This window comes from Zootermopsis nevadensis, unplaced genomic scaffold, assembly GCF_977971745.1.
Source record: "Zootermopsis nevadensis isolate Lab colony 2312 unplaced genomic scaffold, Znev_1.0 Znev_ptg000020l, whole genome shotgun sequence".
Classification (NCBI taxonomy): domain Eukaryota; kingdom Metazoa; phylum Arthropoda; class Insecta; order Blattodea; family Termopsidae; genus Zootermopsis; species Zootermopsis nevadensis.
The window spans coordinates 3,620,087-3,645,876 of NW_028259152.1; the positions used below are offsets into that span (position 1 = coordinate 3,620,087).

The 25,790-nt window shown below is 34.7% G+C and overlaps 1 protein-coding gene across 6 annotated transcripts in view; it reads right to left on the bottom strand.

Annotated features, from left to right (window-relative positions):
* btv (dynein cytoplasmic heavy chain beethoven) overlaps positions 1-25,790 on the bottom strand; it is a 78,007-nt gene that overhangs the window by 9,223 nt on the left and 42,994 nt on the right. For 5 of the 6 annotated variants that reach the window (XM_087352146.1, XM_087352148.1, XM_087352144.1 and 2 more), the window contains exons 45-75: positions 25,157-25,301; positions 24,535-24,666; positions 23,607-23,742; positions 23,369-23,500; positions 22,487-22,719; positions 21,512-21,625; positions 20,415-20,523; positions 19,468-19,633; positions 18,896-19,109; positions 17,757-17,971; positions 17,056-17,289; positions 16,476-16,899; positions 15,344-15,595; positions 14,570-14,590; positions 13,769-13,905; positions 12,740-12,825; positions 11,914-12,077; positions 11,135-11,293; positions 10,777-11,016; positions 9,901-10,056; positions 9,562-9,681; positions 8,327-8,531; positions 7,410-7,570; positions 6,316-6,552; positions 5,458-5,695; positions 4,427-4,620; positions 3,765-3,888; positions 3,347-3,444; positions 2,586-2,816; positions 1,467-1,666; positions 597-798 (exon numbers count right to left, since the gene is read on the bottom strand). In XM_087352146.1, the coding sequence (XP_087208272.1) occupies positions 597-798; positions 1,467-1,666; positions 2,586-2,816; positions 3,347-3,444; positions 3,765-3,888; positions 4,427-4,620; positions 5,458-5,695; positions 6,316-6,552; positions 7,410-7,570; positions 8,327-8,531; positions 9,562-9,681; positions 9,901-10,056; positions 10,777-11,016; positions 11,135-11,293; positions 11,914-12,077; positions 12,740-12,825; positions 13,769-13,905; positions 14,570-14,590; positions 15,344-15,595; positions 16,476-16,899; positions 17,056-17,289; positions 17,757-17,971; positions 18,896-19,109; positions 19,468-19,633; positions 20,415-20,523; positions 21,512-21,625; positions 22,487-22,719; positions 23,369-23,500; positions 23,607-23,742; positions 24,535-24,666; positions 25,157-25,301 (5,479 nt within the window). The remainder of the gene's footprint in view (positions 1-596; positions 799-1,466; positions 1,667-2,585; positions 2,817-3,346; positions 3,445-3,764; positions 3,889-4,426; positions 4,621-5,457; positions 5,696-6,315; positions 6,553-7,409; positions 7,571-8,326; positions 8,532-9,561; positions 9,682-9,900; positions 10,057-10,776; positions 11,017-11,134; positions 11,294-11,913; positions 12,078-12,739; positions 12,826-13,768; positions 13,906-14,569; positions 14,591-15,343; positions 15,596-16,475; positions 16,900-17,055; positions 17,290-17,756; positions 17,972-18,895; positions 19,110-19,467; positions 19,634-20,414; positions 20,524-21,511; positions 21,626-22,486; positions 22,720-23,368; positions 23,501-23,606; positions 23,743-24,534; positions 24,667-25,156; positions 25,302-25,790) is intronic. The other variant, XM_087352149.1, reaches the window with a different exon arrangement.

Consider the following 25,790-nt stretch of genomic DNA (forward strand, 5'->3'; position numbering starts at 1 on the left):
ATTGTGACTTTATTATCAAACTAAGTACTTTTTAATTTCTGTCTGGTACATTAGAAAAAGAGCTAGCTGGTAGAGCAAGAACAGAGATTCTCTTCAAATTTTATTAAGTACTGACTATACCAACAGTGCTGCAGATCAGAGTGCTGGACTCAAGATAAACAACATGGTAACTGAACTGAAACAGCTGAAATATGGTTCCTACGAACTGTTGCAGGTTGAAGGATAATAGGAAATGAAAACCAAAGCAATCAGACAAGAAATAGAACTTATTTAACATATCGTAAAAAAATAGCTGAATATCATCAAATTGGTTCCTCCACATGAAAAGAAAGGATGAATATAAATTTTCTAAAAGATTTCACCACGTAGGAGAAGAAGTGCGCAGTTATATAGTCTGTAACTTAAATAGCAAAGGAAGTGGTAGAATAATGTGCAGAAAAAAGAAATGTGTTTTCATGTATAAATCAATTATATCTTCAGAGCATGGAGGTCTGGTAGTTTATAGATTATTGAACGATATACATTACAATGTGAAATATTATATACCCATATGAAATGGTTTTCTTGACTGCTGTATAGTATCGTAACTCACGTACCTGTGGCATCCAGGCAATTGTACATGGTGGTGCCAATGTAATGCTAGGTGAGTCAGCTCCATTTGGCAGCAAGCGCAAACCATCAAATGAGGCTCCTTCCAACTGTAAGGCTATCAGTGTGACAGGCAGATGAGCACCAGGCAGTCCACTCTTACTCCAACTGCATGCTAACTGAAGCTCATCCAAGGCCAGTCCATAATCTCTACACATACAGTAGGCAAAAACAGAACTGATGACTGTAATTGCAATAACAATTAAATTAAGTACATTCATGTAGTGGTAATGATTTAGATCTGCATTTTGGAAGTACTTGCCCCAAATCTTGGCAACATTGCCAAATATTCTGACAGACTTTTTTTTCAGTCCCATCAGATGAATGCTGAACCCCCCCCCAAAAAAAAAAACCACAGCTACCTCCCTCCAAAAATTTACTGACTCACCATTCATGATCATCTTTCCATCTTACTTAATGTCATACATCAGTAAACTGTACACTTCATACTCTGTTATTAAGTACTATTAAAACATAATGAATAACATCAAAATGAGTGTACTAAACATGAAGTCTGCTTTCTAGACAAAAAGGAATGTGGATGGTATTGTGTAATTGTACCAGCCCATTGCATTGCAAGTGTTCCCTCACAGAAAGTTTCTTTTCAGTTTTGAGCCCAAACAAGTGCACAAACTGTTACTGTTTATATATATATATAAACCAGCTGAACTGATTTTCCTGAAACTTAATATTTATGACCCAAATGAAATTATCTTATTTGCCTGTAATAGGTTACTTTGAATACAACTTTACACAAAAACCCCAAAATATGACTCTTGGAAACAGTTTATATGCATATCAACATATTTTTGTCTCACCTTGCTGTTTGCTGCTTAAGAGAACTAAGAAAAGTATCTGGGTGAAAGAGATCTGAAAGATCAACAGGTTCCCTTAGTAGAGAACCCTGGCTTGCTCGCTGATTCCAGCGCTGGACAGCCAGAGCTCGGGCCATCAAACTTCGAAGATACAACATGGGGTCACCAGGACCTTCCCACATTTTCTGCCACATGTCTGGAGTCTACAGATAGATAAATATACAGAATTACACAACTCTCATTACGATTTACCCTTATCGTGGCCTTCCTCTGTACTGGCAGTACTGTGATATAGGCTATTGTATCCATATAAATATTTTTTGATTCAGATAAGAAGAAAGCTTTGAGCTTTACAAGAAAATGGACCAATACAAAATAACTTAAAGAACAAAACCTTTGCCTATGCTGCATGATGCTTAGGTTCCCGGCAAAAGATTGTAGAAATAATCATGACAGTAAGATATGACACTAACTGTGTGATATCTAAATAGTACAAATCTCATTAGAAAGTAGACAGCATACCTATGACTAGGCAAGCATCACATTCAGGACTAACAACACAAATGAAAATAAATGACAGTGATAACATTTTGTGAATAACTCTGAATTTAAACAGATATATAATGGCATTTACATCCCTATTCTGTGATTAAAAATTACAAGTACTGTAATCTCGTATCGATGTGTGAAACTTGGTCCCTTACTCTAAGGATGTTTGAGACCAAAGTGCTGAGAGAAATATCTATATCTAAGAAAAAGTAAGTAATAGCAAGATGGAGAATTTTAAATAATGTGGAACTTCATAGTATGTGCACCTACCCTTTACCTAATATTCTTAGAGTGGTTAAATTAAGGATTATGAGATGGATGAGACATGTAGCATACATGGAGGAAATTAAAAATCAAACATAATTATCATCAGAATACAACAAGGGAGGAAGAAACTTGGGAGAGCTAGACATAGATGGAAGAATAATGCAGAAATGAGCCTTAGGCAGAGAGAATGTGAGTGTGTGTGGACAGAATAGAATCCAATGATGAAATTAAAAAAAGATATAGAAATGAAGGATCAAATGCAACTTATGGCTGCATAACTAACTTGGGATGAGGATAATGACAGACCTGTTGGTTTATAATGGAGTCAGCCAATTGTACCATGTCACTGCTAGGAAGTATAGTACCACGAATCACTTTGCTGAGGGTGACCAAGGACTTGTGAATTTGCTGCACTAAAAGCACAGCATTGTGATATTCCAGAGTTACAAACAGCACTACTGGGGATGCTCCCTGACCACTTCTCTCTTCTGATCCTTCCACTATCTGTGGCACTTTCATCTGAATCAAACCTGAACCCTGAATACAAATATTACCATTAATATAGAAAACACTATATGTAAAATTAGTATAACTGTTCATAAATGTAGATTCTGATTATATAAAAAAAATTCTTGTAACCAAATTCAGCATGCTTAAAATCAATAAATTTCTTTCAAGAGCACTTAGAGCATTTGGATTTCATCAATAAATTTAGATGAATTAAAGCAAATAAAAAGCAGACCCAGATTAACAATGACTGTCTTCTGGGATGTTATGCCATGTGGTCTCATGGAAATTGACTGACATTTGAGGTGCTTACTGCCACCAACATCACTAAGGTGCAGTAAGGACCTACAAAATGTCAGCCAATTTCCACGAGACTACACGACACAACATCCTAGAAGACAGTTAACATACTCAGTACTATGAAAACCAGAAATCCCACAGGCTGAGATTGTTGACTCTGTTTCGATTAGTCCACACTGAAAATCTGTAATCTTAGTAAAGCTTCATTACAGGATGATAAAACAGAGTGCTGCAATGAGATTAATATAGAAAATACATACCTGATTCAGCTTTTTCCACAGATTTAGAACAGGTGTAAGCTGAAGCTGCCATTCCTCTCTATTAAATTTATTGACTCCCTCAACAGATCTCATCAGTGCTGCAGTATAAAGGCAAAAAATTTGCTAAAAGGTCTTACAAATGTAATCTCATAATACACCTCCAGGTATATGAACATAAATTAATTATTATCATACATTCTGAGGATTTCGAGTATCATTGGTAATAACACACAAAACCAAAAATCTGAGAAGTAATATGATTTCTGACAACACAAATAAATTCCTTCATATCAGATTGTAAAGTTTTTACTTCCACAAGCAATCAATTTCAAGAAACTCAGAGCAAGGAATGAATTTAAACATAATTCCACTACATTATGCATATTGCACTTTTGCAAAAGAAAGTCTGTAGACTTACTTTTAAGCTGGTTAATAACTTCATGGCTTGTGATCCGCTGCCAAGAACGTTCCACATTAGCTGGCAATCCAAAGTATGCTGGCTTATCATTATCTGATAACTGCTGAATAGCACTGATATGTGCCTGTATTGAAAAGGTCTGATTATTAATTCGGTTTAGTTCACTGGGTTTCAACAATTACACAAGGATAACAAGCTCAATTCTGGGTAACAACATAGTTAAGAAGGATGTAGTTTCAACGTTACATTGAACATGTTTACTGCTTATTCATCTATTTAATATAGTGTGGACAGATTAAGTTCATAATTCAGTTTCTTTATTTTGGCTTCAGAAAATTTACTTACTGGAAATATTGTATCTTATAACAGACATTATTAATGGCCCAAAAACGTTTGACATATGTAACAGAGAACATAACATCCAACTCATATGAAAAACATGTGCCGTAGCAAATGTCCTTTCTTTCTTTGCTCTCAGATTATCATATTGCTTATATAATGTACAAAAGTCATGTAACAATCTGAGGAAAACCTGGTTAAATAAAATAATAACACAATTCAAGATTGAAACTAAATCATAATTTTAACACAGTGAACATCATTATTTTCAAGCCTAATGACAACTTAGTAATAACACAAACTGTATTTCCTATTCAACATACCTTATAACTGGCTGTAGTAGGGATATTAATTCCAGGTCCTAATGACTTTCTTGCATCAACAAGGACAGCTGAACTGAAAAACTCCCTGAGATAAGAGGACAGGACTCTGATATCATAGGCATTGTCCACTCGGCCACCATAGATTGCATTCTCACATAAGCCATGTACAAATTCCCATTTGATGTTACCAGAACCTGATAATAACATTAAACAATTTATTTGATTACTGCACCTGCACTCCCCTATATATATTTATGGTGTAGTACTTAAGTAAGCATCAGGGACAACTTTACACTTTATATCAACCTCATAAAAACAAGACTTAGATACCAATTGCTCAGGTCTGTGTATTTCAATCTGCCAAACATCACTAACACCATGTATTTACATATTAAGACATTCAATAGCTAGCACCTACTCAAAATAGTATGGGAATCTGCAAGATCACTGTTCTCATCATTTACCACCTTAGTTCTAAGTTGGAGAATGTCCCTTTGTCAGTTGCCTGTGGTTGTTTATTGAATATATTCATAGTAACCTGTCGTATCTGGAGGTTTTCTCTCCAATCTGCAACCTGAGGACATATCACGCCACAGTGACAAGGGTCCATTTAACATGAAGAGCATTAATAATAAAAAATAATGTAACAAGTAATATTAATAACAAATGCTATTGCTGCTACTGCTGCTGCTACTACACTACTACTACTACTACTACAAACAATAACAACAATGCTCTGGTATCAGAACCTGAAATGTTCAACACCACTATTACCAATCCCAAAACAAACCCATGTCAGATCTATCCACCTACTGCCTTCTTCATGGTTTACCATGTGGCAGCTTTTCTAGAAGTTTCCTTACCAAAATCCTATATGAATTACTTATGTTCCCATCATAGCTACATGCCCAACCCACCATAGGTGCTACATTTCATTATTCTAATACTACTATGAAATCTGATAACAAGAGCAATGATGATGATGATGATGATGATAACAGTTTTGAGCCAACAAGTATTCAGAAAGTAACCTTTCTTGAAGAGCTGTTGAAGAACTTCAGCTGCTGCTCGCAGATCAGCATCGCTGAACTCATAGAATTTAGCCCAACCTTGCGGGATAAATGTTCGTCTCTCCTGAACCACTGCATGGAACCAGGCAAGAGCAAATAATGCTTTCGCCCTGTTCTCTCCCTGACCACTGCCATTGATGAACTCTGGTCCCCATGATGCATATGTGCGCTGCAGATTTTTCTTCACACCTTGAGGTGACTGAAACCAATGTCATTAAGTCAGAGTTCATGTAATGTGATTTGATTTACACATTTTTGTTGAAATACCTGATGGCAGGGGACAAAATATGAAACAGGGAGGAAGCAGATGTGGTCCCACAGACTAGTGACTCTGAACCTTTCATGATTAATGATCTACATTACAAGTTGCAAGGTTAATTTAATTTTGGTTTATCAGTCCTAACATGCATGAATCTTAAATTGAACTTCTGTTTTCTTAAAAATGACTCATTATATAAATAATTTGTATATTTAGTTTCCCTGTTCATTTATTTCATGATATTTCTTAATTTCAAAGCTCACATCTGAATGTGTATTTTTATATCTGCAATACATCTAGGATTAAAAGAAAGATTTGCAATAAATAAACATCACAGCCAATAAAGAGCACAAAACAGCAAAGAACACATTTGAAAAATAAGTGTTCTCAAGTCATACACAATTTTTCACTCTTGTTTCTGTACATTGTTATCTTCCCATCAGGGTCTAAATGGCCACTGCTCTGAGAGGATTACTATGTTAAACATGTCACTTGTATAGAATTATAGTTACATTAGATTTTTCAAGATACAACATTAATGCATTTATTCAATATAATACCTCATAAGTTACTTTAAGACATGACTTGGCAAGAATAGCTGAAAATTTTGGATGAGCCTCAGCAGTAAACCATAAGCGGAAGTTTTCATGTGGCTGCAGGGACTTAAGTTCTTTCTCAAGAGCTGGCAGCCAGTATGTCATCAGGTGCAGGTTTTTAAGACACAGCCAGTCACCCTGTCGAGCAGCAGTACTCAGCTTATCCAAAGCCATTGTCACCTGGCCTTGACCCATTGCCACCTATACAAAAGAATAAAGTAAGTGTGGTGAAACAATAAAGGAATAAATTCTTAGTCATTATCACCTGCACATCACAGTTTACATGTGATCAAGCTGACTTGCATTGCACTAGCATACTGCAAAACCTTTAATCCCAGAGTCATCGTTCACTGGCAGCCCTTTAGCAAGATGGTTTAAAGCCTTTATTCATATATGATTGTTTTAGAAAATTTCGTAATGATAAGCTTAAAAATTTGTATTCCTCCCCCAATATTTTCAGGGTGATTAAGTCAAGAAGAATGAGATGGGCAGGGCATGTGGCAAGCATGGGTGAGGCAAGAGGTGTGCACCAGATATTGGTCGGGAAACCTGAGGGGAAGAGATCGCTGGAGAGACCTAGACATAGATGGGAGGATAATCTCAGGTGGAATCTAAGGGAGATAGGAGTTGAAGGAGGCTGGATTTTGTTGGCACAGGACAGTGTCCGGTGAAGGGCTTTGGTTAATTCGGTGATGAACCTTTGGGTTCCGTAAGCCATCTAGTTAGTTAGTTATTCCTAAATGATTAAGGTTAAATATGTGATTTATTCAAATGTTATGGTACAGAAATAAATGCAATAACATTGTGGCAGGTAAGTTGCAGTCTGCTCATGCATATCAAGACACACATACTTCCTATACACAGTTAACAGAATTTCTCAGTTACTAGATGGTGGGATAGAACCCAGAGGAGTGTGCAGTGCATGGAAGATTTTAAAGTGTGGAAACTATTCAGTATGACCAGTAAGGTAAAACATTCTGACAGTAACTGTAAAACATTTTTAAAATTTGTAATGTGACCAAAATTTATTAATTTAATTATTCAGAATCCGAATGAACCTCATGATAGTGTTGATCCCCAACTGTGGTATGGGCAAGAGCACACAGTTCCTCTGATGGGTCAGCTCCTGGAGAGATGATGAGAAGAATTGGCTCTGTTGCAAGAGTCTCAAATAACAACTGCTTCAGACTAAGTGCTGGTGGAGAAAGATCTTGCAAACCTATAATAAAAAATATACATATCAATGTGTTTTCTTTAAGTGTATTCATGATAATATCTGGCAAAGGAAATTTACTATAAATCTGGCTGACAAAATATTCATTAATGACAGGTGAAAAAGGAAGCAAGACCAATGCACAGAAAGAGAATCAACAATATAAGTTCAGTGATAAAGTTACAATTACATATTTGCTTCTTTTTATCAGTGTCACTTTCACTTGACTGACATCAACATCTTCACTACTGTGAGAACCTCAGATCACAAAATTACAGAAAATAGATATATGTAAGTCTAGACTGGATTCATGTTGAAGTACCTCAATTGAAACCTACATCTTAAATCCCTCAGTAACAAAGACCTCCTGATGGGATACACACACAAAACAAAGCCTATACAACAAAGTAAAAAATTTGGTCACATGAATTTTTCTGTATGAAGGGTTTATCACAAACATGCTGCATTATATTGTCCATATTTTTTTATTAATTTGGTTTATTTTTACCTTTAAAATTCACAAATAACTGCAGGAGAAAGTTAAAATAACAATAAAAAACAATCTTCCACAGATAAACAAACGCAGAAAAGGAGATGTAAATTTTAATTTAGACTTGGATATAACCTCAATACAAAAGTGTATGTCCAAACATATGACAAATGCAAATAAAATCTATTGGCAGAAAATACAAATAAAATATCTGAATTTGCAGTTGAAAGACTAGCAGTGTACAACACTCAATGGTCAACATTAATGTGTACCTAGAGTCTGAAGAGCAAATTGAACAAGTGCTGAATGAAGTCGATCAGGCCTCAAGGCTTTTATCACAAGGACCTTCTGGAATGGTGATAATCTGTGACCCAACTTCAACGGAAAGTTGTTTTCACATTCTCCACTGTGTGAAAAACCTGACCACAACCCTTTATCATCTAACTCCAGTTGTGAGTACAGTTCTGGTAGTGAACTCTGCAATACAAGTTACAACATTAATTAAAAATAGTGTAATCTTCTATACTGCAATTCATAATAATTTATGTCATTTGAAATATTACAGTCTCCTGCAATTTTAAACTTTATGGCATATTTATAACCTGTTGTCTTACTGAATTGCATATGACCAGCTATCATGAAACATTACCATGAAACTACAAAGTAAATTAGTAGTTCTCTAATCATTAAACTGTTTCACATATCTGTTTCAGAGATATATAACATCTCCATATTCAGGGCTTCAGCTGAAGCACTGGTGTTTACCTATGAGTGCACACAGCATCACAGCCCAGAAGAATATTACCACCACTGTGAAAACCTCAAATCTCATATGGTTCATTAGTTTTCATCAATATAAATAGAAGCTAAAAGGCATTACACATCAATAGATACGGAGCATTCATACAATGTTATTTAAGGAATGCTGATGATCTATCTCCATACAAGGTTTCATATGCCTAGCTACAACTGTTTATCATGTATCATTACCCATTGGAATGGTAAACACAGATTTTACATGACTACCACACTGTTTTATTTTCTAGAAAATATAACGTCAGATAAGTTTTTAAAATGTCAGAACCCTACATTAATAGGTGCTAGTGTTACTCCTAACTTTTTAACTTCACATGGGTGCTATGCTAAAATGATAAAAAGTTAAAAATTAAAAAAAAAGTAAAAAAAGTGGAGTGGCTTCTCATAGCATGTTGATCATGCCAAGTTTCATGAGATTTAATCAGTTATTTCATAAGCTACTAGGAAGTGATAGACACATGGATGCATGGACATGATACAAAAAGCCTGTCTTTCCTTACAAATAAAGAAATTAGGCTGAAAAAATAATTTAATCCTGTATGTATAATTGGGACACAGCATATTATAATCAATAAATTCCTGAAAAGTGATACAGAATGGCATATATAAATCTGGTCTACATGTTATGTAGCAAAGTTAATTAAACCAGAATTCCAGTATTTATAGACACACTTCTTATTACAAGACTAACCTTGAGAACAAAAACATCAAATGCTCTTTCTTCTTCAATCCAGTTTGGTACACTGTCACTCATTTTTGATGCATCATTCTTGATATCAGATATGGCTTGACCTACAAAGACTTTCCATTCCTAGAGAAATATTACACAATTAACATTGGAATGAAGAGAGGAAATGATAACAAATTTCCATAGAAACTTTATTTCAAATCATTAGTTAGTGCAGAACAAATTAATGAAATCTATATTCAAAGTAAGAGAAAGCAGTAACATGTTTACACATGTTTAAACATCATTAGAATACTGTACAAGAAAAGAGCATTCAACAGGGTTAAGTAATAAAATACTCACATTTTCCTGAATTTGCTGAGAATACATTCTACTGACAAGATGAACAGCAAACATGAGTCTATCAGCCTTGAACAGTGATCGACTAATATACTCATAAATAATATGTTGAAGTCTTCTCTGGTAGCCCTTTGTTCTGATTTCACTTGGTTCTTCTACCTATAAATCAAATGCAATAATGTAAGTACCACGTCTCTGTATGTTGAAGGGATTTCACTATAAAATTAAAAAACAAATGCAAATAATAAATGAACTCTTGTGGCATGTTATTTCTGAAAACCTTCACTATAAAAAGTGTTGTTATGTCTATTGACAACACTCTCAACAGAGATGGCAACTACAGTCATGCATCCAAAACAGGAGGTGATGTGTCAGCAGTTAGGAAAATAAATAGAATAAAACTGGCCATAATTTATGTCAGAATGTCTGTATTAATTATGTTGAAACATGAGTGGTTCAATAGTAAATTTATGAATGGCTGAATAAATTAACATATGGTATTAAAAACAGTGAACATCTCTACAACCAGGCAAAATAAATCATGCTGTAACAATGAAAAAATATAACAAAACAGGCCCTGATGATAGAGATAAAGCATCTCTCCAAAACAATGGTTTTAATTCAACTCTGATGTAACTAACCATCAGGAAGGATTTTAGTACAACAGAATTTTAACCTTATTGTATTAGCAGGGCGAGGTTTCAACCACCCTTCTTATTTTAATCTGCTATATTAAGATCATGAATGGATGAAAATTCTTGTTACATTTGAGAACCAGGGGTTTAGGTTATTTAATTTTGATAACAGCCTCTAGTATATAGTCTATAAGTCTAAATTTAGTAGACCATTTTCTTCATGTTTAAAACAACAAATAAATACCTTGGGCCCACTTAATGCTTTCTGAAAAAGCCTCGTGAAAGCTGTTACTGAGAACTGGTACATATTGTTCACTTTTCCAAGGTCCATTATAACAAAATAAAGAGTGCTACCAAATTCAGCAAGGGGTTGGTAAGCATCAAACTCCTTGTTCAATTCAGCTTGGAGATGAGATGACTCAGTCAGTGATTCATAAATAGCAGCACTACTGGCTTTTGTTTCATTCAGTGAAGCAAGAAGGTCCTGTAGAAATAAAACAAGTCACTCAATATTCATCACTTAAAATAAGTTATGACCCTAATTAATTTCATCAGTTAATTCAGTAAAACTATACCATTTGCTTCAGGTTCTGCTTGCTTACTTTGTTCAGAAGTATGTCTCCTTGAGCATTTGCCAATTCTTGCAAGAGAATCTCTTGCAGCTGGTCAAGTTTCAGTTTGAGTTCTTCTTCCTGCCGCAACAGCTCACTACGCCGTTGCTCTAGTTCTGGCCGTTCCTGACGCAACGCACAGGCAAGCAACTGCAACAATATCATGTTTTGTCATTAAAACCATTAATTCACTTCTCTTTCAGGAGCGAAGAAACAATGGACAGGACGTAGACACACCAAATAGATATATGCTGTGCACAGAGAAACCAAGTGCTCAAAATTTTCTATCCAAAACCAGACTTCCAGCCTCCCCCAATGCAGCAAAAATATTAAAATAACAATGTAAATGATAATACTGATGATTACTTTTTCCTTTCTAACAAAAAAGTTACTGAACTGTATATGCATTTCAGACAATAGCCACATATTTGATATGAGTTATACACAGAGATTTGAAACATACAGTTGAATAACATACAACTGCACACTTCAAATGAGTATTTCTGAGAATATAAATATGCATTTTAAAATAATATGCATTATAAAACATACTTGACCTGCTGTTACTTAAACTCATATATCTGACTTTAACATAAACACTAATCTGCTATACTAACCACTTATCTATGAAGATAGTATTGATATTGATTATCTGACTGGTTGTTTTAATTACAGGCAGACAAAGTTTACAGACGTTTTTGTCTGAACACTTGATGTTCATACTCTCAATCTCCATGTATGTAACATCTTTATAATTGCCAATATATTACCTGTCCTGTGAGACCTGCCCAAGTTGTAGCAAAGTTCACATAAGTAACAGCAGCAGCAACATCAGATGAAATATCTGGCTCAGCATTACGTGTGGTTAAGAACAACTGGAAGTTGTCATGATAATCAATCAGTTTGTCTCCAACTTGAACCACTTTCCTTGGACCTGTACATCGGACAGAGTACATTCCCAATACACTTCAAATAAACATACTCAACAGAGTGAAGTTGGCCAACATCTGTGAGTAAGTATAGGTATACCAACAGCAGCTTTATTACTGATGTTTTATCGTGGAAAAGTATGATTAATACCAGGAACATACAAGCAACTGCCACCACAGTGATTTTTTTATGTTAGATAACACATATATGCTAATTTAAACTGTCTGCAAAGATAGACAAATAGATGCATTCCATAGATCCTAGTAAGCAGGATGTGGAACAAGTACAATATATCACATTCAGCTAGCTACACTACACTATAATACAATATTCTCAAAATGTGTTTATTAGCAACTGAACATTCATAATACCAAGCAATACACAATAGTTTACCATCAATAAATAATAATATACAGAACCATATTATGAAATTTACATTCAAACACATAATTAGTCTGGTATTCAGTTCATAGTAATATAGATTCATCAACACACTATGAGCCTTGTCACAATGCAGATGAACCTTCAGAAGATTCTACAACACCAGGATCTAGGCTGGATAATTATAGCAGAAATTTAGCAAATAAAACTAAAGAAACAATCAAGATATAAATGATATCACATAACAATGTAGACAAATCACAATTCATTCCTTGTGTTCTTTACCTTGATTTATGAAATCTCCTCGAAGAATGGGGAAAAGTACAGGATCAATACTATCTACCTCTTGAATGATTAAAACTTTTCCAAACCTAAAAAGAAAAACCATCAGAGTAACTAACATACTCTTGAAATAATTACTATAATACACATTTTGTATAAATAAGACAAACCTTTCTCACAATAACTACAGAACAATCTGTTTTAAAGAAACAATATACCAGCTAACTTCTCAACATTTATATATTCAGAACAATTTACATGCACTTAAGTTGGATTTTAACCTTTATCAAGTTGGAATATGAGATTTCAAGTCCTGTACTACAGGGCTGCCAGCCAGACTTTAACTCTTGAAATAATAACTTAGTGGTATGCTAGTGCAATGCACAGCCAGCTATCTGTACATATGCCACAAAGTAGAGATGATAAAGGTTAAAGAAATCAGGAAGGAGGAATGGATTCACCTGGCTTGGGACAGGTACAAGTGGTGTGTTATTTTGAACAAAGCAATAAACCCTCAAGTTCTAAGATGCTATCACTAATACATTCCTTCACTGCATAATAGTGTGACAAGAATTGTAAATCCATGACGCAATTCAGTCTACTGGTATGAGGCAGTAACATTTCTTCTGGTACATATGAACAGCTGTCATGTCATGACTTAGCTGCAATAACCTCATTTGTGAAACTGTGTGTACTGTACAAAGGTCGCATTTGTATGAACCTAATACAACTCTTTTTCATTTGTGTGTTCTAGTTTTATCAGACTTAGTCTGCCATTGTGTCATATGTTTGACACGTAATGGCTAACTGCTTCAGAATGATTGTGATCTGTATGCTGTATATGTTTGGTGCTGCCATGAGCTTGATAATTTTGTAACTTTTTATGACAAATAAATTAGTGTTTTAACCCTTGTGTTGTTTTATACTATTTTGTAATTTTAACAAGATCTCTGTGGTCAATCAGCTCAATACAGAGCCATAAAAAATGGAACATTCAGATCAATGATGGAAAGTGTTCACTTCATATTTTACCTGATTGCAAGTTCCAGAGTGGTCATAAAATGTTGACTGTGCTGGGACACAACTTCAACAGTGCAGTCCTGCAAATGCTTCTTCAGCCATTCTGATGCCAATGAAGATGGGTCAATGAGGAAAGGAGAAAGTGATGTCTAAAAATAACAAATCTTGGCTTTATAAAAGCGCAATGACTTGAGCATTAACTACAGTGCGGGATGTAACCACCAAACTGTTCAAGATGTAAAATCAGGGGAATCCACATCTATTATGAAATATGCCACTTAGTTGGGTTTGAGGTTTTTATCATTATGTGATTATGGCAATGTCACCAATTTAAATTCTACTGAAATTTAAGTTCAACAAAAATCAGATAAATCAAATTGAGACATGAAAGTCAGTTCCTATTTCTATTCATGTTCTCTCAAAAATTTTACTCTAAGCTTCCTTGTCTGCTAGGCATACTACATAACTACAAAAGCCTCAGACCTAACTTTGTAGCATAATCCATTGCACAGACAAGGTCCTCAAGTTTCATTGCAGAACTACTAGGTGAATTAACCTGTATGTAGTTAATGCCTAGGATTACAGCACATCACATACCCAAATACTGTCAACACTTACAACACAGTAACAGTATGTACATATGATTGCTCATTATGACTAATTATAGATTAGTTTCAGAATTATTACATACACAAAGATTAATAACTACATATTCTGAAATATATTTGAAATAGCCTGTGCACAGACACAGCCCACTTAACAAGCCAGTCATGACAAACTTCAAGACAATATCATATTCTAGTAATGCCTTACCCCAGCCTCCAAACTTGCAAGCTGCCAAAAGGGAAAAGTAAAAGATGATTATGTAAATCATTACAGTCAGAAATTGATAAATTCACAATAAAAATACTTATTATATTAACTGATTTATATAAAACTGATATTCATTTTAAATATTGTTGGTTATTAAATGTTCTTCATGCTCTAGTGTGCATCTAATTGGCCCATCCATGTCTGCTTTGCATTTTTTTTTAGGAACTAGTGAATTTGAATGACCCAGGTCATTGTTGAACACTCTGTTGTGAGATCCATGTTCCATAACATTGGCTAAGACAGCCATAACAGGGTAAACAGTGTGCAGCTTGACGTGAACATAAGTATTTTATGTCCTCCTTCTGACATGATTAATTGTTTAACCCAGTAACAAGCTGTGATTTTGGTCATAGTATTGTCAGCTTTTAGTTTCTGCAAATTTTCCAGTGATTCATTACCTGCTGACAGAAACTCAATTAAAAATCTTTGCTTGCAATGAACATCACTGTTAACTGCCATATTGATAACCAATTCCTTGAAGGATGTAACATATGGTGTTGTGATGCTACACAGTCTTGTGGATGGTCAACAACATATTTCAGAAATACATCACCTCCATCTTTAGGGTTTCCTGGAACGATATCTGTTAGAATATTTTGTATCTTGTACTCACAAGCATAACCATAACATTTTGCAACACCAAACATGTAGTCATTTTACTATTTTATCATTTTATAAATTCAACTATAGAATATTTACAACAGCAGCTATCACCTGAAGTATGATAAGAGCATTCTGGATAGATAGTTGGTCAGAGGGAAGTCCTTCTGATAGCCACTGCAGCTGCTCTTTCTCAGAGCCCAGGAAAGTGGCGAAGGAAAAGTTGTTCACGTCCAACAGATCCTGCCACTCTGTTATCAAGGACTGACGAAGATCTTCTGGTGCCAATGATAAGTATGTGATGAATGCTGCAGCTAACAAAGAGTTTACTGGTAACTGCTTCAGGTCCTGTGACAACTCAGTCAGCTGTAAATACATTTTTAATTAGAATGATCATAATGTTACATTTAAAAGTGAAATGTAAAATAACAAGAATTAAGACTGCACTTTTTTAGTACGATCTCAGTGTGCAAGATATTTCTTCTGTAATAGCAAAACATCATTTGTAACTATTTTTGAGTGATATAATTAACTTAATACAAATCATAAAATATTGATCAGATGAAGAGTACACAACTTATAAATTATGACAAATGCTTCAGTAATTATTTATTTAAATTAAAAAGTACAAAATTATGAATTTGTTATATAATATGTTTAGCATAAGTATAGGAAGTATAAGTCTGTGTATCTTGGACTTTAATAGTTCATGTGTTACATACTATACTGATTAGTGATGTATGCATATTGAGAGATACTAATCTGTGAACTATAATATCTTTGAGATTAGGTCTGAAAATTTCATGATTGTACAAGAATTGTAGATCCAATAAAGACTATGGTATTCACAGAATTATGTTCAGAACAGTTGTATGTTGTAAACTAAAAACATGAATGCTGAAGAAGTTCTGGAAGGAATTCTGAGAAAATATATTTATGTTAAAATCTCAAAACTGAAATCCCAGAGCTTTGTAAGTTTAGCCTCTCTTAATCTTCTTATTATGATTAACAATGAGAATGTTATTAAAAGGTAGTTCACAAGAGTTTCAATACAGAAAACTGCATTTCATAAAAGTTGAGGTTCAATGGTGATGAAAATGTGGGTTGTACTCTTCTGGGTTGTGATAACCACAAAGCCATATAGATGATTACGAAGGGATGGAGGAAAGCTGGTAACCACCTAGAAGATTACATGGTGTGAAACCTGAAAGATCAGAATCCACATATGCCATTTTAAATACTGTACCTGTTTCTTCCATCTTTCAAACTCATCATTCAGTTTGCCAACCAATCCCTCTGCAGCGACAATAGTTTCCTGAGCTTTATTTAAATGGATCTCAATCTCAGCAGCCTCCTTTGTGTAAGTATTCAATTGATTCTTCAGATCAGAAACAGTTTTGTCAACATCTGTGAGATCCAAACTCAGCCTCCCAATTTGTTGTTCAGCAAGCTTCATGTTTTGATACAACTTTGATTGTTCTCTCTCAAGAGGTCGAATCTTTTCCAACACATAAGAGTATTTCACATTTGCAGTAACCCAAGATGCGAGTGGAGCAGCTGCTACAGAAGCTCGCCGAGCATTCCTGGGATCAAATGATTCTTTCCTTTCAACTAATAATTTTTCAACTGCTTGACGGCTTTCTGGATTTATTCTGTGTGCATCAAATGACCTTAAACAATAGAATAACACATTTTATATCCATAATTTGAAACAATATTAAATAAAAAATGTCTCCGTGATTACTAAGCAAATGGTTGCTTGTTCATTTTCAAATTTCACCAAAATATAAAAGTCAATTTATTCTGGCAAACACTTTCAGTAATACCTGATCTCTTCCTTAACTCCCCTCTTAGCCAGAAAGGTTTTCATGCTGTTCCATGAAGTATCTAGAATGCCCATGAGCCTCAGAACACCTTCCAGGATGTCCCTGATAATGTCTGGAGGAGCTCGTAATGACCGAATCTCAGACAGTGATTCAGACTTTATGTTTCCAACTGCAGCACTAGCTTCTTGGATCAGGGGCTCAATCTCTGCTAGCTCCATATCTATAGCCTTTTTCCTGAGCAAGAAGAATAAAATGTTCATTTTTACCCAAATTCAGTTTCAAATCACCACTTCATATTACAGTTGCTTTTTTGAAAACAAACTTCATTAGATAAGGTTTGATAAAGTTTAACACAGTGGCAGATACATTCCTTTTTAGTTGTAGTGAGCCAGACTGACAGCTCAGTCCCAGAAAAGGCTATGAACGTAACTGAGAGGACACACACCATATGCATTAGCTAATATAATAACTTTAATAAGAATTTATCAAATGGAAGTGTGGATAATCAAGAGGAAGTAATTCTCTTTAAGACAACAAAATACAATTATTTTCTCCATTTATTTTTCAAAAAGTTTTTGCAATAATGTGTTCAAACAATAAGTTCTCACAAATAATGGGACAGAGACATGGATGGGACCACAAAGTGATCTTCGCTCACACTACTGTAAAGAACACCTAATGAAATTAAAAAAACAACATACCTCTCCATAAGCTGAAGACTTTCTCTCTCTGTCTGCTCTTTCAGAGACTCCATTTCCACCTTCTGAGTATTGGCACTGCGCATTGTTTCTGTTATCATCTGCAGTGCAGAGTTGGCTTTTGCTTGCTTCTCTGCCAACTTCTGTTCTTGGCCTGCTGCCTGGGACTTCAATGCATCAACAACATGACGGGCTTCAGTAAGTTTGGATACACCTGCCTGAATTAATACCATTCTGCCATCAGTTTTACTAAGCAGGAAATTAGAGTTTCAATGATTTGGATACTATACTATTAATTAAGTGCAAACTTGCTAGTATTCTCTCACATAGTAAATCATGTGAGATACAATTTGTGTTACATTAATCTGATGGAAATTTGTTTGTATACTATGTTCTTCTTTTAATACAAAAATAGTAGGTCACAAATATGAATTTCATTTACCACCTGCCCCTTTGTTACTGTTTTCCTAAGTTACTTACCTCTGGTAAAATCACTTTCTTTATAAATAACATGTTTTGTGAAATTACACAGTAACATTTAAGTTTACTATCACATTTTAAGATTCTTTACAAAATAAGAAATTAAATATAAACCATGTTCTACCTCTCCTTCTACATGTATGTCTTCCACATTTCGCATTCTATTCACACAAACTTAAAATGTAATTTCTCCAGACAAGAACTGCATATTACTGTATGGAGTCTTGTGCACATAGAGGTTACATTTCACAGGTGGTCCTACTTTTGTGATCTTCACTTGTGTCACACAGATGGCACCTTCCTGTAGCTGACTTTGTAGGCATTTGCTTAACAGTGGCTGGCTGATACAAGCTTCAGTTTGAGTGATCATGGTAGTGACTGCAGCTTTGCTTGATTCTGTACATGATCATTAATAAATTCTATGGAAATTGTCATGAAACTTTAGTTCTGACATTGCAATCTGAATCACAGTTCATGATATGGACTTGCTGTCTGTCTCTCTCTCTCGCTTCATATTTCAGTTTACTTTGAGAGGTGAGACATTAAACTAAAATAAAAATAATCACTTAATGAACTGCAGTATAAAATACAAATATATGTACTTTCATAGAATGTAAATACGATGGAAAAATAATGTGACATGAAGTTGATGCACACTGTACCTGCAGTCGTTGTTGCTTCTGCTGGATATCAGTTTTCCTCTTTGTGTAGATATGCATGTAGGTGTAGATAAAGGAGATGTATCGCCGAGGAGTGGCTAATTTATCAGAAACATGCTCATGAATTCTCAAGAAACCTTCAATAAGGGTGTCGTTCATGGATGACCTCCGTCCACTCCTCTTATAGCCTGATGTATGATCTTCAACTTTAACAGCCCTAGAAAGCACAAATTTTTTGTATAGATTGGAGTCAAAGTATTAAAAATTCAATAATAAGTAACAGTATTCTGCCTCTCTCCAGATATTTCTCTAATTACAAAGGCACTGCTCAGAAATTATGAAGTAACAAATTACAGTAATGTCTACGTATGAGCCAAATTGCTGTTTATTATAAGAAACCTTTCTCATCTAAATAATTTAATTTAGAGTTCCAATCAATGTTTGGAGTAAATAATGTCTTTCTCTAGAGTGAGACATAACAAATATGAATTCAGCATGAATATTTTAAATTTTCCATTTCCCACTGACTTCAGTAGCCCACTTTCTAGTGCAGTATAATTTTCATAGTCCTTTACCTGGTCAGCAGAAGGTGTGGAACTGTTCTCATGCTGACTGTGCTCCAACCTGGCAGCCATATAATACTGCACTGTTTGTACAAAGCTGGGTTACTCTCACATGCCACTGTGAAGTGTGCATTTGTAAAGTCCATTACCAGGATGACATGCAAGTTCTTCTGCACACCTGGAAAAAATATGACTTATAATTTTTGAATGCCAACTTTGAGTGAAACAGAGAGGGCAGACAAATTAGGTGTTATCTCCAAAAGAATAACATAGTGCTACATCAAAAACTACAAGAACTTGCTTTAACACAGCTGTTAAATATTTCAGATATTCTAAGATCAAGAATCCATCCAGTCAAAATGGTGAAACCAACATCAAACTGTGTTCAAATATATGGCTGGGTGGTTAGGACTCCTGCTTTGTATTCAGATCCCAGGTTCAAATCTTGGCTCAGAGACCAGCAATCCTGACAGATTTTACATGATTTTAATCTGTACCTCCTGGAAAATGTGAGATCGCTCCTTAAATACAGTATTAATATTCATTATAAGTTGAAAAATCAACAGATATTGCTTGTACGTTTTTAATACTGAAGAAAATGTAAAGATTGGTATGTTTAAAATTCACAGAGATGAACAAATTTAACATTTTGTGTCAAGAAAAGAGATATAAACTTCACAGCTGAAACAGCATTACACAAATACCTCAAATGCTGATATTCTCATCCAAGATGAAAAAACAAGGATTTTGTAAGGTTTTTTAAAAGGCTAATTTTTTTTAAATTTTATCTTTTTTTTTTTTAGTGTATACCATACAAAATGTGACCTGCTATATTTTAAGTCCTCTTTAACATGCAAAATACTGGATTTTTAAATTGAGGTTCCATCCATGTTTTCTGATGCCAAAAGGGTTCTGAAAGCAAAGAAATTGAAAGTTATAAAACCTGTTCATCATCTTACATTTTGAAAAGTAGGATGCTGGGCTCCCTACAAATCCTTCTTGTGCAGCGACATCTTTGAGGGGTGATATGATAGGTTCCAGTTCCTCTGCATTATACAGCCCAGGCACCTACAGAACAGAACAAATATTACACTGATGTATAGATAGTAATAATCATAGAAGATATTTCAGGTTGAGACATTTTTCCACTTCAGGTTAAACCATTATTATTTCTCAAGTCAATCAAAATGCTGCAAGTTTGTCTGCATGCAGATTAAATAAAATAGATGAGATTAAACTACATATCAAGCCATAAGAAAGAAGCATCAAAAATTTCAATAAAATACTGGGGATTCAGAATAATGAAGAATGTAACAATCATTTCCACACTATAAGCATAATATCTCACAAACTGAATTACTGCTGTCAACTCTACATGTCTTATGTCATCTTGAAACACTAATGTAAATTTTCTTCATATCTGGCAGTGTCAGTGACAGAAACCCCTGCAATCTCTGCACACCTCCAGCTAAAAGTTTGTGACTTTTCATAGGAAGAATGCTCCTAATACATGCACACAATATAAAAGAATACTGTTTCTCTCTCCCACACAATAAAAGTGTGAGCACATGTGCATATGTATGTGCACACATGCACGCACGCACACACACACCTGGAATTTGCCTGGAGAACAGAGAAAAGTCAAAAAAACCTCATTCAGATAGCTGGTCTCCAGACCAACATCTAAACCTAGGACCTCTTGAATATGAAGCAGGCATTCTCACCAATTTATTGACAGTAAGAAGTTGTATAACAATAAAAACCAAAGAAGCAAAAACAAGTGATACTCTCCACACCACTCACTTCACTTAGATCACTTAGGCGACCCATTCTTCAGTGTGTTGAGCATCTGTGGGTCCCCAAATCATGGGCCACACCACTCAGAAGGGAGAAATAAGCACTAATCACATTTTATTTTTGTTTTCACTTTTGTGAAAGGTAGCTTTGTTCAAGCTGACCCAACAAATATTCTCTTGGAAACTCATCACAGACTGAGACCATGACCCAGCCAATAGAAAATGTGAATCTGTAAGCAATGCAGCCAATTTTAACTTACTTCTCCAGATGAAAGAAGACTATTCACCATGTCCAGGAAAGCAACGTCTGTGACTTGATAGTCTTCCAGAAGCATATAAACCTGCTCCCCTTCTACACCTGCTAACTGCATCACCTGATTATAAATACAATCTCAATATACTTAAAAATGTTACATGGTACATTTGTTGTTGTTACTGTTGGTAGGAATCCACATATTTTATGGCAGTAACCAGCAGTGGTATTTCAATTTTCCCAGGATGGTCTGAATCATAGCAGGAGATTAACATTTCTCACATGCACAAAGTTTTTACTTTGTAACAGATGAGGGAAAAAAGGCCTTCAGATAAATCTACACTGGACTCAAACCCAAGACATTCTGCACTGCGGGCTAGTTAGAGTGTCACTGTTAGTATTCTGGGTTGTGACAGTGTGTGGACTTCTAGGTAGATACCAACATTTCGCAAAAAAACTAGTATCTGCCAACAAGACAACATAGTGCCAAAACCCAGAAGACCAACACAGACATTTTCACCACCATATGAAACTTAAATCTCATATGGTCAATTGTTTGTTTAAACTGCTTCTCACAGTATACATTTACATAAATATTTTTTTAAAGAAGGTAATCATATTAAATGTTTATATAATATACATTTAAACACTAAACAACAAAATCACAGTTCAAGATCAGTAATCTATTAACTATTAGTTAAATTTTTCGTGTGCATATTTTTGGACTTTTATTCAATTTAAGTTCATTCCTGATACACTAAACATTTATCAGCACTGTATTTACTACTGATGTTCTGGGGTTGTTTGGTGATTGCTTTGTGTTAATATAAGAAGTAACATCTATTGATAAATTCTGTTATAATTTTAATTTTAGCTCTCTGCATACTTTTCCTTCTCTCAAATCTTTAAAATCACACTGTTATAATGAATTAAAAAATGCATTTTTCTATATATCTAATAAAAATCATGAAGTTAAACTTACAGATTTCAAATCATTTTTGAAATTCTTCAAGCTATATGCCTTTCCCATTTTCAAGGAAAATAATTTAGCTCCATGAAGAGCTGAAACAATTCGCACAGCTGACTTTCTTCCAACACCAGCTCTCCCAGCTAACAAGAGAGATCCATGAGGAGCAGATAGTACTCTGTCTATACAAGCCACTGTGTCAAGTACTTCTTGGAAAACTATGAGATCCAATGACTGCCCTTCTCGACCTAAAAATGACACCATTAAAACAATACCTTATTACATTTACAAAATAAACAATAAATTGGTAGCCTACCTAAATAACAACAAAATTTTCATATAATAAAACACCAAAAAGATTATTCCTGTCAATGTAAATATGAAATTAAGGCTACATACAATTGAGAAGAAAAATTCAGAACATGGTAACAGAGAGAGAGAGAGAGAGAGAGAGGGTGGAGTATTTCTTACTCTGACAAGTGATGTTTCATGTTTCACATACATTGAATTCAACAGACCCTCAGTTTGAATCTCTAGTCAATGACTAGAGAACCTAAGGTTTTCATATACTTCATCATTCACTCAAGGGAAATTCCATCACTGTTCACTTCCTAATACATACAGTATGGTGTTTATAGTAGTACAAGTGTAACACTATAAATTCAATATTCTGTTTACATACTTATTTCATTTCATTATTTATATACTAATTTAATAAAGTACATCTGAATACTAAACAATTATTATATCTAAATTAATCTATATTTAACACAGATTCTTTGTATGTTATCTTTAATCTCTTCCAACAAGTTAAGATTCTAATATGCTATTATACTAATGATCTCTATTAACTATACATGATATATTTATGATATAGATGTAAGAAATAGACCTCACCAAACTGTACAATGCCTCTTTCTACCAAGACAGTCCAATCTGCTGCTTCCATTTTTACAAGAGGCTTGCCAAATGGTGGCAGTGGAGCTCCTGCTGATATTGAGTCATCACCCCGTGTGACATAATACATTCCTGACAATCATTAATACAGTTTTAATTCATATGACAGTTATTATGATTCACTATTTAAATAATACTGCAAATTACATATCTGCAAACTTCATATACACTTGAATACCAGAAAGTTTCTCCACTAATGAATCTCTGCTCCACTCAGACTCCAGAACTCTAGTAACGATAGAATCAAACTGAGAGCGATCCTCATGACAGACCAGCTTGTCACGGAATAACCTCATGGATTCATAAACCAAGACCTGAAAAAATGACATAGTACCATCAGTATAGTGTAGCCTCTTCAGGTGAAAGAATACAGTTTATGCATTTTCGTTTTAAATTGACAGGATGAGAGTTCAGTATGCCTACATGTAACAGTAATAAACAAAAGGCTGTTGAACATGCTACAGTATTTTAACTATTTCTTTCAAGCTTTGTTTCACTAACCAAAAGAATTTCAAAACATAGATTTAAAATTAGTAAATAAAAAGCATAACAAATGTGTATTTGTTGTACTTTCCACAAACATAGTTATTATTTATGTTTACTGCACTGGTTCCTGGCAGGAGAAGTGGGATTTTTCCCCTTGACAGTTATGGTGCCCATTAAATTTTGTATACAGCAGGTGGTGAAGATGTCTTCTCTGAGGAGAAAGGTGTAATGCTGACCATTCACCCCCACCTAGTAATTACTAAGGCATAGTACATGTGTACCATTTAAAACACAACCCAACAACAACCATGTACTATGACACAAATACAAAATCAGAAGCAGTCACCCCCATGCAATAGACACTCCCAACCTCCCCTGACACTTAAGCCAAAGTCACTCGATCGCTAGACAGCTGCTCTGCCAGCTGTGTATATGAAAACATGGTGTATTCTTGAGCAGAACACATGTTCATTCTCAAATATTACTTCCACTAAAGAGAGTCAGAATCATATACTTAGGTCTATTTCAGTCTTTGACAAAGATTCTCTAACATCAATGCATATAAGATAATAAGTGTGTGAACTGAATGAGTGAGCAAGTAATTTGGTAAGTACACTTACTTCAAGCACTAAGTTGACAGAATGCTCATCCTCTTTAAGGTCATAACGAAGAAATCCTAAACACCACCGAGTTAAGTCACGAGGTGTAAAAATATAATGATTCTGACACACTGGAGTAAATGTGTTTCTAACCTGAAAAAAGCATGATTATTTCTAGCATATAGAAAGAAAGTACAAATAAAACAATATAATCAGAGTGATCCAACCAAACACAGAAAATGTCTTAAGGTTAAAATAGTGTACTTGCTACCATATTCTGAGACATATTAAATAAGAAACCAAGTAAGATTACATCCATCCATCCAATGGCACTACAGCCTTGGGCCTTGGCTCCTCCCACATGGGAGGAGAAAGTAAACTTACATAGATAACTATAAATTAAGTGCAAATACAAATAACTTACTAAATTACAAAAAATCAGTATGATGTCTGATCTTCAATCAATATGATACTCATATTGTCATACCATATGTAAACTGTTCATTTGCACACTTTGTGATCATTTGCAATTTACAAACTGCTACACTGTAAAACATAATGTCCTAAACAGGATGAGACTCCGCAATGTACTGGACATATTCATTAAAGAAAACACACACACTTCTCTCTCTCTCTCCAGTACCTCATCATAAATTTTGATCATGGATCCTGTAAGGTTGGCAACTTTGGCTGAGGACTTCAATATTTCATGTTTAGGCAGACACAAACCAAAGATGCTGGACATATAAATAGTGTATATAGATTTTAGCTCATCTTGCTCTGGATAGCTGGAAAAAACAAAACAATATAATTAATCAAAGAATGTATCTTAAGTAAGTTAATCATTTAACTAATGGATAAATAGAATAGATAAACTCCAGTAAAGTAATAACTAAATTAAATTTCCCACTGATGTATGAATAAAGGAAGTATGTTGAAAACGGAATCTAGTAAATTTTTAAAGATAACAAACTTTTAAAGAGGACAAACTATGTCCCTAAATGAACTATGTCACCTATCTTCGTATAATAAACAGGATGTGTTTCTTCTGTACCCACTGTACTCTCCTTATAATGCTGCATAATCATTTATCTCTTTCCACAGAAAAAGAACTGACTAAAGACCTGTCATATCAAGGATGCAGCAGAGGTTCATTTGGCTTCAAAGACTGTGTTATGGCAGGTCATGTGTCATGTTTTAAACATCTGTACAATCACTAGGAGAAGTGTGTAGTTGCAGGAAATTACTTTAAAAGAAAAATGTAAGAAGAGCTTCTT